The sequence below is a fragment of the Crinia signifera genome, chromosome 6 (assembly GCF_055691185.1).
Source record: "Crinia signifera chromosome 6, ASM5569118v1, whole genome shotgun sequence".
Lineage (NCBI taxonomy): Eukaryota > Metazoa > Chordata > Amphibia > Anura > Myobatrachidae > Crinia > Crinia signifera.
The window spans coordinates 175,491,529-175,504,893 of NC_139222.1; the positions used below are offsets into that span (position 1 = coordinate 175,491,529).

General features: G+C 42.8%; 1 protein-coding gene across 1 annotated transcript in view; it reads right to left on the reverse strand.

The window, feature by feature from the left end:
* Positions 1-892: 892 nt before the first annotated feature.
* The window catches only part of CACNG1 (calcium voltage-gated channel auxiliary subunit gamma 1), a 40,692-nt gene continuing 28,219 nt past the window's right edge, over positions 893-13,365 (reverse strand). The window contains exons 2-4 of the mRNA XM_083145528.1: positions 11,410-11,484; positions 4,067-4,204; positions 893-2,060 (exon numbers count right to left, since the gene is read on the reverse strand). Of these exons, the coding sequence (XP_083001654.1) occupies positions 1,834-2,060; positions 4,067-4,204; positions 11,410-11,484 (440 nt within the window). The 3' untranslated portion in view covers positions 893-1,833. The remainder of the gene's footprint in view (positions 2,061-4,066; positions 4,205-11,409; positions 11,485-13,365) is intronic.

A 13,365-nucleotide genomic window follows, 5' to 3' on the forward strand; every position in this document is an offset into this window, starting at 1 on the left:
AACAATAGTAGGTGTGATATAAGTAACTCTCAGCAGGTGTATGATTATCATCAACTACTCTATAATGTGCTCATTCTCACACTAATTTCACTCTCAGATCACATTTAAGTTTTTTTTATTCCTATGTTTAAAGTTAGACATTCGTGCTTATACAAAGATGCAATCATTCACAGATGTCACCCAACCTACAGTACTAGAAATCACTGCTAAACTTCCCATTTGTTTAGTAAAAAAAGGCATATTAAGTAACACTTTGTGCCTTAGATATTTGTCTGCATTACTTCTGTGTCTTACAGATGTGTTATCCTTGGAGTAATATTTATATTGTACCACTTTCACAGTTTACGCAAGACAGCCGATAACTGCTGTGCCAGCTTAGGAACTACTGATTGCTCTAACAATTTTTATATAACTAAATAATATGTCAGATATTTAACGTATACTTGCTGGCTTTTTAGTGGAATCCCTGTGAGTTTCTCGTCGGAGGATTTCGTGTGGTACTGTAGTATGAGGGGATGGGGGAGAGTATGGGGAAAAGTGGGGTTTATGACAATCCTTATCCCCTTGCTAGTCACTGTGAATCAAGTCCACCCACTTCACAGTGGATTTGAGGGGTGGATCTACTTTGCTGGAATTTGAGAGTATCCCAAATAGACTGGGAGAGTAAATCAATAAGTCCATTATGCAATCAAGGTTCCCATTTAGGGCACAGTGGGTTTTAAAGGGCACAGATTAATCTAACCAATATTTATATTTTTGGGGGGAATTTTGAGAAATGGAGGGGTTAGTGGACCCAAATCATTGCATTCCATAGGGCCCCATGGTGTATTAATTCAACATTCCTTGACACAGATAGCACAGCACAGCACAGCATTGCTAAAAGAGACAACCTATTGTCCATCACTTTATTTCTCTATTATATTTATGAAGTACACTATGACAACGTTTTGTTGGTCAATGAACATAAAGCATTTGTAATTGAACTGTATTGGTGTTCACTTCTGTAAAGTCACTAGAGACTGTAAATAGGCCCAGGTGACCTGATGGTGACAATAAGGACCTTAACTTAAGACTTGTTAATGCTACCGTACAAGACTTATCAGTAGTACAGACAGCATGTATGCCAGGACACTGGCGGGACGTGCTCAGGGACATTCGAAACTGGGAAGGAAGATGGCTCTTGTCATTGAGCCTTCATGCAGGCATGTAACACATAAATATAGAAGGAACTATGCAGTTTTGTAGCAAACTATAAATATAACCAATGCTTATTTATAGGCTGTCTGTTCAAATATTGGTTTAATATGAAGGTGTTGGGTCCATTTTAGGAATCTGTCACAGATTGGCTGGCAAACTCTTACAAAGAGGAATTTTTCACTAGAGGCCTTGGTATGAGGTTGTCTAATTTATTAAAAGGTAGTGAAATAATAATTTAAATACAGCACTGTGACTGTGTCAGTCTGCGATTATACTGAAACTCTGCAGTGTGAGGAGACGAGGCACGGTTGGCAACAGCTCAGTAGCTGAGAGTTCAGGGTGTGAGTAGTTAATTGTGCATGTTACAGAGTGAATGCTGCACTTATACAGTACCTGCATTTTACTAAATCATTGACTATATAACCCTCCCATTATCTATATACAGTAAGAAAGCTTCTTCATTCAAATGAGCAGGCTATGGAGATCACATCTTTAACAATAGCATATATAAGAAATCTGAGAAGCAGCAGTCTTTAGTGGTCTTGTAAAAATAACATTCTTTTGCATCCAAACCCATTTTATCCCCTCCCCATCATCTCCCTCCATTGTTTCAGCAGTAATTCCATCTATGAACTCTTAGATTTCGTCTTCGGCATCCATACAAGTCTCCCATGGGTTCCTGGGCATCCGAGGTAAGGAGATGATCACCAAAGCAATTCCGCAGATAAAGAGCAGGACGAAAGCTGAGCATGCACAGGCGAAAGACCAGGAGTAATAATACTCGATCCAGACGGTCTCCTTGCTGTCAATCATCCGGTGCACAGACTGTCTAATGACTTCAGCAGAGATGATCATGCACAGTCCTAAAACATAAAAGCCGCACGTCATGAGTTAGAACAGGGGTTCTTGTTCCGCAAATCTGTAGGCAAGTCATTAAACTATTTATCTGGCGATGATATGTATAGTATGTGTATCTATTAGGGAGCAAAGTAGACAAATAGTTGTTCTTCAGACCGATATAGAGAGGTCGGTTTCATAATAAACAGAATATATCAAATTTTATCTGTCTGGGGGAAGAAGGATCTGAGTAATGTTCTTTGGATCTCCAGAGGGGTCAGTAATATAATAATCTGTAGACTATATCAATATGTATCTGTCAGGGGGCAGAAAGATTTTAGTAATGTTCAATGGATCTCCAGAGGGGTCAGTAATATAATAATCCACATACTATATCAATTTGTATCTGTCAGATGGCAGAATGATGTTCATAATGTTCTATGGATCTCCAGAGGGGTCAGTAACATAATAATATGCAGACTATATCAATATGTATCTGTCAGGGGGTAAATACTACAGAGACCATCTGTAGATGTCAGTAGTTAATAATCTACAGCACATTTTCCTAAGCGTCTGTCGGGAAGATGGAACAGAGCAATATTCTGCAGATCTGTACAGGTCAGTGACTGATAATCCATAGAATGCAAAAAATCTGTTGGGTTGATGGAACAGTATACTGATCTCAAACTCAAAAACGTTTATCTTTTTATTAGGATGGTAACATTGCAGGTTACACATTACCAATATTAACAACATTAAATTGATTTCTGTTGGGATGTGGTGGATGTTTGGACCATGATGATACAGCACTGATCGTGTGGAATGCAGGGGTGTTGTAAGAAAAGAGGAAGGCCATGTATAGCCTCCTCAGTCACAGCCCGTTCCTCTCTGCTGGCAACCATGCAGCACTGATGCAGCAGTATAAATGGGGTCAGACTGTTAACGTTGCTGCAGTCGTCTTGGGTCCCTGGAGGCATAAATATTAATAAAACAGGTGTGGGCCCCCCACTGGACTCAGGGTCCCATGTTCACCGCACACACTGCACCCATTATGAATTTAAAATGTAAAAAAATATATAGTAATGACAAGACAAATAAAAAAATGTCCTGGTCAGCGCAACCCCCAGAACATCACCCCTAGCCACAGGCACAGTGGGAAATTTGGGTCTGAGTCCCCTTGCGGGCTCAGTGGCTCGCTACGCTATCTAAACTCAACTCCATGCCAACATGGATAGTGGGGGTATGAACTATCCATGTTGGCATGGAGTTAAGTTAGGTTATTTTAGATAGTTTGTGGCGAGCGTAGAACCCGGAAGTAGCACGGAACCATGCTGGCGCCGTGAAACTACACAAGTACCGGAAATTCACCAATGCATACAATTCTTACCTAGCTCCCACTGGTCAATTGTGCTCTGATCTGTGTGGCAGCATATGTAAGAGTATCCGGTGCCACAGCACATTCACCAGCCTACTCATTTTTTATATCTTGAATTTTACACCATTTTAATTTGTGGGTATTTAGATGATGCTTTTCCCAACTTTGTACTTGTCTGTATTCTGTTTCCTGGGAGCATCTAGCCACTATTTGTACTTGATAATGTACAAGGAACAGGTAAGCGATAGTCACACTGCACATTTACCCTGAAGGCCCGGACATTATGTTTTGTTCTGTATGCCAATACCTGCCCCTTCTTAGCAGCATGAAACATATTATAGTAATTTATATTTTTAATGTGCATGGGATACCCCACACTGGGATACAGGACCAACCCAGCCATCTTTATATTTTGACAAATGCCCAATGGAGCTTTGCTGACTGGCATACAGAGATGGGGGTATGCTACCAGGTTGCTACCTCATGACTCACTCATGACAATTCCCTCTATTCTATCCATGCTTGGATGTATGCTTGCAAAGAGGCAGCTTTAAGGAACTATCCATGTCCATCTGTAATAGTTATACTATATCTACACAACTGCATTGTTGTAGCTTTGTAAAACATATTTATCAGAATAGGTAATTTAGCATTTACCTGCAAACACATAGAAGAGTCCAGCTGGTTTCAGGAGATAGTCCAGTTTTTGCTTGAAAGAAAGCAAAGTACACACCGTGCCCATTGCCATGAAGCCAACCCCAATTATGGCAATTGCAGCTGCAGAAATGCTGTACTCTGTCCAGACAAAACAAACAAATTTACCAAGCATCTGTTTATGAAACCAATGCAAAATAAAAAAGTACAGGTACCCCCTTAAAATTCTAACTAGCACTTGACTCTGAAGCCTTTCGTCTATATTGAAAATATCAGGGGGGGGCAAAGACCAAAGGGGCATTTGTTTGGAATGCTCTGCATCAGTGTTTAAAGACCAGTTTAAATGGTCAAAATGATTTTAAGCAAACTCTTTTGACAGGAACCATCCACTGATCCATGGAAGATCTCATAAACCCTGCCGGAATTACCGCCTTAGAACTTTTTACATACAATAAGGGATAGTTGCAGCAACACCAGGCGGGAGTGGTCCTGATTTTCATGCTGCCCCCTAACCTCACTGGGATTCCATAACATTTGACAGACTGAGAGGTATTGTGTTTTGGTGGGACTAGAGGGCACATACACTAATTATTGGGTTCTAGAGCTGATAATTATTATTTTTAAAGCTGCTTTTTCCCACAATAAGAAACTATATGTTGCCCAGATGTACTTTAATTCACATGCAGGTACAAGGACTCTGAAAGAAGCCCTTCCCTGTGAGGTGTAAGAAGGGAAATTACTGCAAAGCAATCATTTAATTTATGCTACAGTAGCCAGGGTCGTTTTGTGTTTGCTGAGCATGTATGTGTGGTGGCCATTGCTGGAGGATTTGGAAGGAACCGGTTTCTGCTAATTTTTCTGTAATGAACCCATAGAGCGTCCAATCCTACAGCTTCAAAACCTAAAAGCGCTGTGGCAGATGTGGAGATACCTGTAGCAGACCCTCCTTCATATATATTTGGGGGATACTAAATATTAGACAGTACCCACCAAAAATGTGTTTTTAGTAGAGATGTGCAGACTCGGATTCCGGAGATCCGAGCCCCCACGGACGTCATCATTACGAGCCCGGTTCCGAGCAGCGCTCAGAGATTCCCGCCTGACTCGGGTCTGTCCGCGTGGTCAGCGCCGGATTTCGCGAGGCTTTAAAAGCGGCTGCTTCGCCCGCCATCTTCACTCCAGTCTAGTAGTGGGTTGGGAGAGGGTGTGTTGGTGCTGCTGCTGGGGCTTAAACTTGAGCTTGACCTTGCTTGAACGCAATATTTTTTAATCACTGGGGCTTTCTCTCAGTGCTGCTGTGTAGTCTAACTGTGTAATTGTAGTACTACTGTCTCCTCTGTGCCGTCTACCTCTGGTGTGCTGTGCTGTAATTAATTATTTTATTCGCTGGGACTGTCTCCCTCAGTGCTGCTGTGTACTCTGTTCTCCTCTCTGCTTAGGAGAACAGTCTAACTGTGTACCTGTAGTACTACTGTCTCCTCTGTGCTGGGGCCTACCTCTGGTGCTGTGCTGTAATATTATATATTATATTAATAATTAATTATATTATATTTATATAATCCACTGGTGCTGCCTGCACTGAATCTGCCAGTATTTTTTAGTTACTCAGTCCACTGTTGCCCCTGGCAGTGCTACTGCCTACCTAGTGTACCTAACATACAACAATGGGAATTTCCAAGTCTCTGGCGCAATACTTGAATAAGGTGAGTCTAAAGGTCTTCAGATGTCTTCACAATTTTCAAGGGAATTTCTCAAAAAAGGTATCTTTAAATGTGACTTATATTATCCAAGGGAAAAAACATGAAAGTGCGTACCGCACTTACGTGGCTAGATGGTGGGTATCCACCCGTAGCGTGTACTTGACTTGGAATGTGGTTCCGATATCACCGTCAGGACCAATTTTTCTCAATAGGAGTGTAAAGAAAGTGAATAAAAATAATAGGATATTAGTGGCTAAAAATTATCTATTATCTCTTTACCTCTATATATAGAAGGTAAGTATAGGGTGTTTTGTGCTTTCAGGATAGATAGAGGTACTTTCATGTTTTTTCCCTTGGATAATATAAATCACATTTAAAGATACCTTTATATAAGTATCTTGCTCTACTTTTGGGTGAGTAAGGTACGATCATCACCACTTTCTATCTGCACGGGGTGTTTCGAGAGATCACCGGTCAACGTATTAACCTTGATTTTTTACTTCCATATTTCTTACACAACCAACTGAGTCGAGAAATTCCCAGCTTAAGAAAATAAAGAAAAAGCAAGGAAAAGGAGAAAAGGAGTAGAGAGAGAATAAGATAAAGACAAGAAACCGCTACGTGCCTATACACTTCCCTACTTACCGTGAGTGGGGGTACTCCCATTTATCCATCTCCTCTATATGTTCCATTTCTGACATTAGGTTTAGTCAGTACAACTACTGATCCCTTTTTTCTTTATATTTTTTGAGAAATTCCCTTGAAAATTGTGAAGACATCTGAAGACCTTTAGACTCACCTTATTCAAGTATTGCGCCAGAGACTTGGAAATTCCCATTGTTGTATGTTTGATATTCTTGTTGGTTATTGGGTGATAACCGGGGAAAAGTACAGATTCTCAGGCAGCAGTGCGCCAGTGCAGGTCATATCTTAAATTTTGCTTGTTAGTTACCTAGTGTACCTACCTAGTACATACTAGGCTGCTATATCTAATTTAATTAAAAAATAATACTTGTGTTGTGTGGGTCTGTAAAAAATAATTCCATGCTGCTGGTGCACTGACGTGTGCCACTGCCAAGCAGTACCTAATATAAAATTAATTATTATAAATTCTGCTGGTGCACTGCATAAAGCTACTGGTGGTGTGTAATATAATAACTACCTTTTGTGGTGACCACTGGCAGTGCTACTGCCTGCCTGCCTGCCTACCTACCTACCTACCTAGTAGTTTATTTTCTCGACCTACTAGGCTGCTATATTATTAATAATTAATTGAATTATATATAGTCCACTGGTGCTGCCTGCACTGAATACTGTAAATAGAGGTTGCCAGTATTATTTACTCAGTCCCCTGTTGCCACTGGCAGTGTTACTGACTAAGTGTACCTACCCAGTAGTACAACTACATACTAGGCTGCTATATCTAATTTAATAAAAAAATAATACTTGTGCTGTGTGGGACTGTAAACTGCTCACTGCTCACTGTAAACAGGCTCACTGCATAATATTGCCGTATCTACAGTCTGTTTTGGGGCTCACTGCCTAACACTGACATATCTACCGTCTGTTTTGGGGCACAATGCCTAGTACTGCCATATCTACCGCTGCAGTGCCACTCTTACATGAGCCACGTGTTTGTGCCGCACACTTGTGTGGCTTAGCATAGTTATCCAGCTACCTCGGTGCAACCTTTTGCTCTAAAAACAATATTGTGAGGTGTTCAGAATAGACTGGAAATGAGTGGAAATGAATGTTATTGAGGTTAATATAGCGTAGGAGCAAAAAAAAATAAATAAATAAATTCTGCGATTTTAGCAGTTTTTATGCTTTTTTAACAAAAAAATTAGAACCCAAAACCCAAAAAATCCAAACACAAAACACTTAGGAGGTGTTTTGCCAAAACCCATTAGAACCCAAAACCTCAAGGTAATCAGAACCCAAAACCCATACAGTCTGTTTCCATACAGTCTGCTGGTTGGGAAGGCCCTATCATCCTCCTCTGCTCAGCTGAGTCTACAGTACCGGCCAGTAGCTCAGTATCAGCCCTGCCCAATCCGAGGAGGACGATAGGGCCTTCCCAACCAGCAGACGGTACATAGGCCCTTATTCTGATTGACGCGTACTTTCCCGCATACTTTCGGATCGCGTCTTTACGGCGTCTGCGCATGCGTGGAGAACGCCACGCGCATGTGCCACGCCTTGACTCCGTACCTGTTCGGGCAAATCCCGTACAAAACTGGTCACCGCAATCATTCGGGAAATATGGGCGTATTATGGGCGTCATGCGGAATGACACATGGGCGTAGTTTCAAAGTGGGCAAAACGGGGCGGAAACATGGGCGGACACGGGGGAGTACACTTATGTTGGGGGGCGTGCATTCGGATAGCACTCCGAATGCACGCGAACAAAAAGGGAAGAAATGTGCGGTGTCCAAAAGGCCACTATTGCTTTGCGGACACCACTCGTTCCTGCGGGAGGCGAACGGACCGCCTAATGACTACAAGCATTAACACCTGAACCCAATAAAATCGACTCCTTTACTCATTAATCACTAATAGGACGCTTGTCAGTGCTTTAATTGAAACCATTGCTGCTTCAAGGAAACCTTACTAATCACCCACATATGCTGTACTTCTGACACACTTTAAACCTGCTAACAATGGACATGACTGAATATTAATACTAGCAATACACATGTGTATGCGACATGTACTAATTAAACCACACAATTGTTGTAAAGTAAAGCAATTTATTTATATAAATTTCACTGTCAATGCCACTGTGATGCAATGACAAAAAAATAAAAATACCAAAAAAAACAAACCATGGCACTTAAATTGCTGTAAGGGTTAATGTGTGCAATGCATGTGTTAGGCATGCTTGTAAGGATATATTGGCATCTAATTGATTCCAATTCAAAATAAGCAGTTTTTTATGAGGATAGGTAATTGAATAAGTGGGTCATGTGATGTATTGCAGAAGATACATAATAGTGGGTTGTTTGGCGTAAATACTCCGCTTACGGGCGGTAGCACCGCTTGGCTCCCGTTCGGATGCGGTATTCCCGAGCATACTCTGTAATACTCTGTAATACCGTGCAGAATCTGAGTGTTTCTCCCGCACACGCATGGTTTGTATGTCGTCCGTAAACACGCCCTGTTCTTAAAGAGTGAGTCCGTCCGAATGCGGAGGACACGTGGGCGTTTCTACGGGCGATGGCCGCACGCGGCAGAACACCGTGGCGTGCGGACCGCTCCGTAAGAATGCGGGAATATCCGCACCGATCAGAATAAGGGCCATAGTGTATGGAAACTATTGTTTTTCCAATCTTCCTTAAAGGGAATTTTATGTTGTAAAATAATAAAAAAAAAAACTTTTATTATTCTGTGAGGATTCTTTCGGAGCCACAAAAAAACCCCTGATGAGCGTACAAACACACAGAAAATCATGAGTACTGGTACGCAACCCAAGAAAGATACCTTGATGTGCCTAGTCTAGCACTTTAGTGTGTAAGTGAGGTACGCCTCCAACAAACCATAATTTTTTAAAACATACCCAGATGCACTCATCCTCACTGCATATTTATGCAAAGGAGGTGGGAATACTGAATCACTGGGAGATAGTGAATACTATAAAAGCTTACACCAAACTTCATTCCTGACGCAGCATCCTCCGTATTTTTATCTTCCCTTTGTATATGAATTCACTGAGAGAAAGAGAACTACATTCAAAGAGGAAGATAGAGAAAGAACAGAAGAGATCAGGAATATAAAAGATAAGTAGCCCCATCGACACATTCCATGTTTGAATCAATGTTTTGAACCGAGCCTAATGACTAGAGGGGCCAATCATGGGCTGCTTTTTCAATCCTGGGATTCGAGATTAAAAATTACGTAATCTCGGAATTCTTTTGATATCTGGATGGAAGCATGGACTGCTGTTAGAAGCAGTGAGGGTTAGCAGCAGTGAGGGTTGGTGTATGTAGAGAGCAAGGAGGGTGCAGGGAACTGTGAGGGGGTGTCTGAGTAGATAGCAGTGAGCATAGGTGTGTGGGGAAAACAGACAGGAAGGATGTAGGGAGTCTAAATTTAGGCAGGCAGCCAAAGAGAGACAGACAGTGCCAGCAGCAAATGTAGCACTGGCCACCAGCCAATCGGAGCTGGTGGTCCATCAGCCAATCAGGGACCACATCTGCAGCAGCTTCCAAGATTGGCTGCTGGTCCATCAGTGCTACATTACAAATACCACTGGACCTTTCTGTGTGTCTATGGCTGCCCACCTAAGCACCATAGACACCACTGCCACTTGGGCCACACAGCCGGACCGCATCGGCATCTAGTGTTACTAGTTATCAGCACTGCCTGGTTCAATTGCGAATGCACAAACTAGGGACAAGTCGGACCTGATTTCACCCTGCAGCTCCCCGGGAGGGGGACACACAATTAGGCACTTCATGTGCCAAGGTTTGCATATGATAAATCGCATGGATTTATCATATGCAGTCCCCCGGGAGCTGCAGGAGGGGGGAGCCATGCGGGGGACATCAGCGGGCGGGGGATGCCGGCTAATAAAGAGCCAAGCAGGGGGAGGCTGCATAGCGAGCCGGGCAGGAGGAGGCTGTTGTAGTGGGGTGACAGCGGGAGCAGGGCGCCGGGCAGGGAGGATGAAGCTGGCTGCCGGGCAGGGAGGATGAAGCTGGCTGCCGGGCAGCGGCGGGAGCCAGCCCGGGAGGAACAGATAATTTGAGGAAAAAAAAGCCCTTACAGATGACTAGCAAGCCATTGATTGGCTGAGACCTCTCTCAGCCAATCAGCGATTGGCTGAGAGAGGTCTCAGCCAATCAATGGCTTGCTAGTCATCTGTATGGGCTTTTTTTTTTCTTTAAGTTATTTGTTCCTCCCGGCTCGCGCCGCTGCCCGGCAGCCAGCTTCATCCTCCCTGCTCGGCGCCCTGCTCCCGCTGTCACCCCACCACAACAGCCTCCTCCTGCCCGGCTCCCTATGCAGCCTCCCCCTGCTCGGCTCTCTATTAGCCGGCATCCCCCGCCCGCTGTCATCCCCTGCACGGCTCCGGGGCTGGGCTGCACATAAGATTTAGCAAATCTTATGTGCAGCCCGTCCGACCTCCCGACCCCGATCCGATGCGCACGGGACCGCGCATCAGATCGGAGGGGATGTCTGCAAGTGCGATTTTGGTCGATTTCACGCCCGATTCATCCGAATCGGGTGAAATCGTGCCCAAATCGCATAGTGTATGGGGGCCTTTAACCTATGAATCCCGGGTTTGGCTTCACTACAAATGACATGAATGGACCTGCGCCTCTGCCACCTGCATCTCCACTCTGTGCTTCTTCTGGAGAAGAGATTATTGAAGTCTGCAGGTATGCTTATCCTTTTATATCAGTGGTGAAATGCCCAAGGGATCGGTTCTACTTTGCCCAAAGGTTCCTGCTGTGCTCTAGTAAACATACCCTAGTCCTCTGCATGCATTCTGCAGACATTACATACAGTTAGAATTTAGCTCTGTGAAGTAATGTTACTGTGCTTTGCATTTTTATGAATGTTTTAAAATTCAAATTTAGATAAATTAATAATTAAAAAAATAAAAAATAAAAACATAGCATCATCCAATAAGATGCACTATACCTTTCTGAGTGGTGACTTCTAGGATCTCTGCGTTTTCTCCTGATGTAAAGTGTTTGAAATATGAGCAGCTAAGCTCTGAAAGAGAAAGAGGAGCGGTAAGTGGTTTACAAGGTGGAGAGAGGGTTATCTTCTGACAGCAATTATGGTACCTGATTATGATCTGTCATCTTTTATTAATGGAGTTTTTAGTCATTGACTAGGTACAATGTGAGCAATAGTGATACCAATATCAATGGGATGTAAAAAGGTTCTAAAAACTACTGAAAACAACTGACAGCATAATGGAAATGATATATATATATTTTTTTACAAATAATATTCTGGGTATTAAATCCATGTCAGGCTAGTACTGCACTGTACTGTATATAATCCCTCCAAACAGATATCATGGTAAATGAAGGGAGACAATTTGTGCTGTTGTTGTTGCAATGGGACTCAGAGTCGCAGGTGGTACTGGATGCTGGATATAAAGTTGAATACCAATTTTTTTTATAGATTTGCCTGTTAAGCAATTTGGTCTGATCCGTTGCCCAGCCTGAAGTGTGTGACATTACATTTTCAGTAAGAGGAGTGTGTACAGGATGTTATAATGTTAAGGGGGCACTGTAATGTGCCACAATATGAACTGGAGGGCATCGTAATATCATAATATGAATTGGGAATACTGTGTGAGTACCCATGCTGCTGGTCTGCCCCTAGGAACTTCCCCAGACTGTTAAGATGACGCTATTTACTCGCTGCACTGCAAAACTGTGGTAAGAGACTGCACACCCAACCTCTACTTTGGGACGCTGTAAAAGTACAAAGATAAACTGCTAGAGATATAATAATAAAATAAGGTAAATATCAGACTTCAAGAACAAAAAACAAACTCTTCTAAGGGAACAAGTAATGGATCGAGAATTTACAGCTTTTCTGCTGCAATGAACCAGAGACTTGCTCGGGCCACTGACTGATGACATTTTTTGGTTCATCAGTTTAGTAGTTGAGAGAATAGTTTCTCAGTGTGTGGGATTTATTTACACCCCACTGATTCCCAGCATGTTTAGGCCTAATATTTAAATTGCAAAGCATTTAATGCAGTGGAAGCTCCTGCCTCTAGACTTAAGGGGAGCTGCAATTTCCTGGGTACTGCTCATTGCAAAAAGTCATTAATTATTTGCAGGTTATTAGTTTGATTTGCGCTGTACTAGTGTTTGTGTGCATTTACTGTAAATAAATGATGTCCTCATATGCACACAAACACAGTTACAGAGAAAAATACACACTTTTAATAACTTTAATATTAATTAAAGTACACAAAATTATACTCTTAATAAAGATCTACACACAAATATTATTAAAATAAAATAAACTTCCATGCACCTCTCTGGAGCAATGCATACCTTCCTTCAGCTGCATCACACTAAGTGACTCACTAAAGTATGGGCATGCTCACTGCAGAGACTTGATTCTGGGCTGCACAGACAGCAGCCCATAGAAGCACTGTAGCTCTGGTGATTTGCACAGAATTGCTTCCTGTTGGAAGCTATTGCTGTCATCGCTCCATGTACTGGCAGCCCAAGAGGGGGAGGAGTTTCCAGCTCTGTGTATGATGAGCAGTAGCAGCTTCCAATAGGAATCTACTACATGCTGCCCACAGGGTTGGGCTGTTGCTGTGTCTGCCCTGCTGCTTCATGGAGCCTGGTGAGAGGAGGTTACCAGGGTGTCAGAGACACAGACAGCCAGATCCAGAGAACGGAGGGTGCCCACAGGCGGAAGCACCGGAGCTCTGGTGCTGTCTGTCTGTGTCTCTGGTGTTGTGATTTTAACTGAAGGGGCTGCAGTCCTGCAGCCCTCTAGCAGGAGCCGCCACTGATTTAATGGCAAAATTCCCCATGATTTTCTGATAAAAACACTACCCATATATATTTAGAACTTAAACACCTTGGGAAGTAGCTGCCAATATGCCACCAA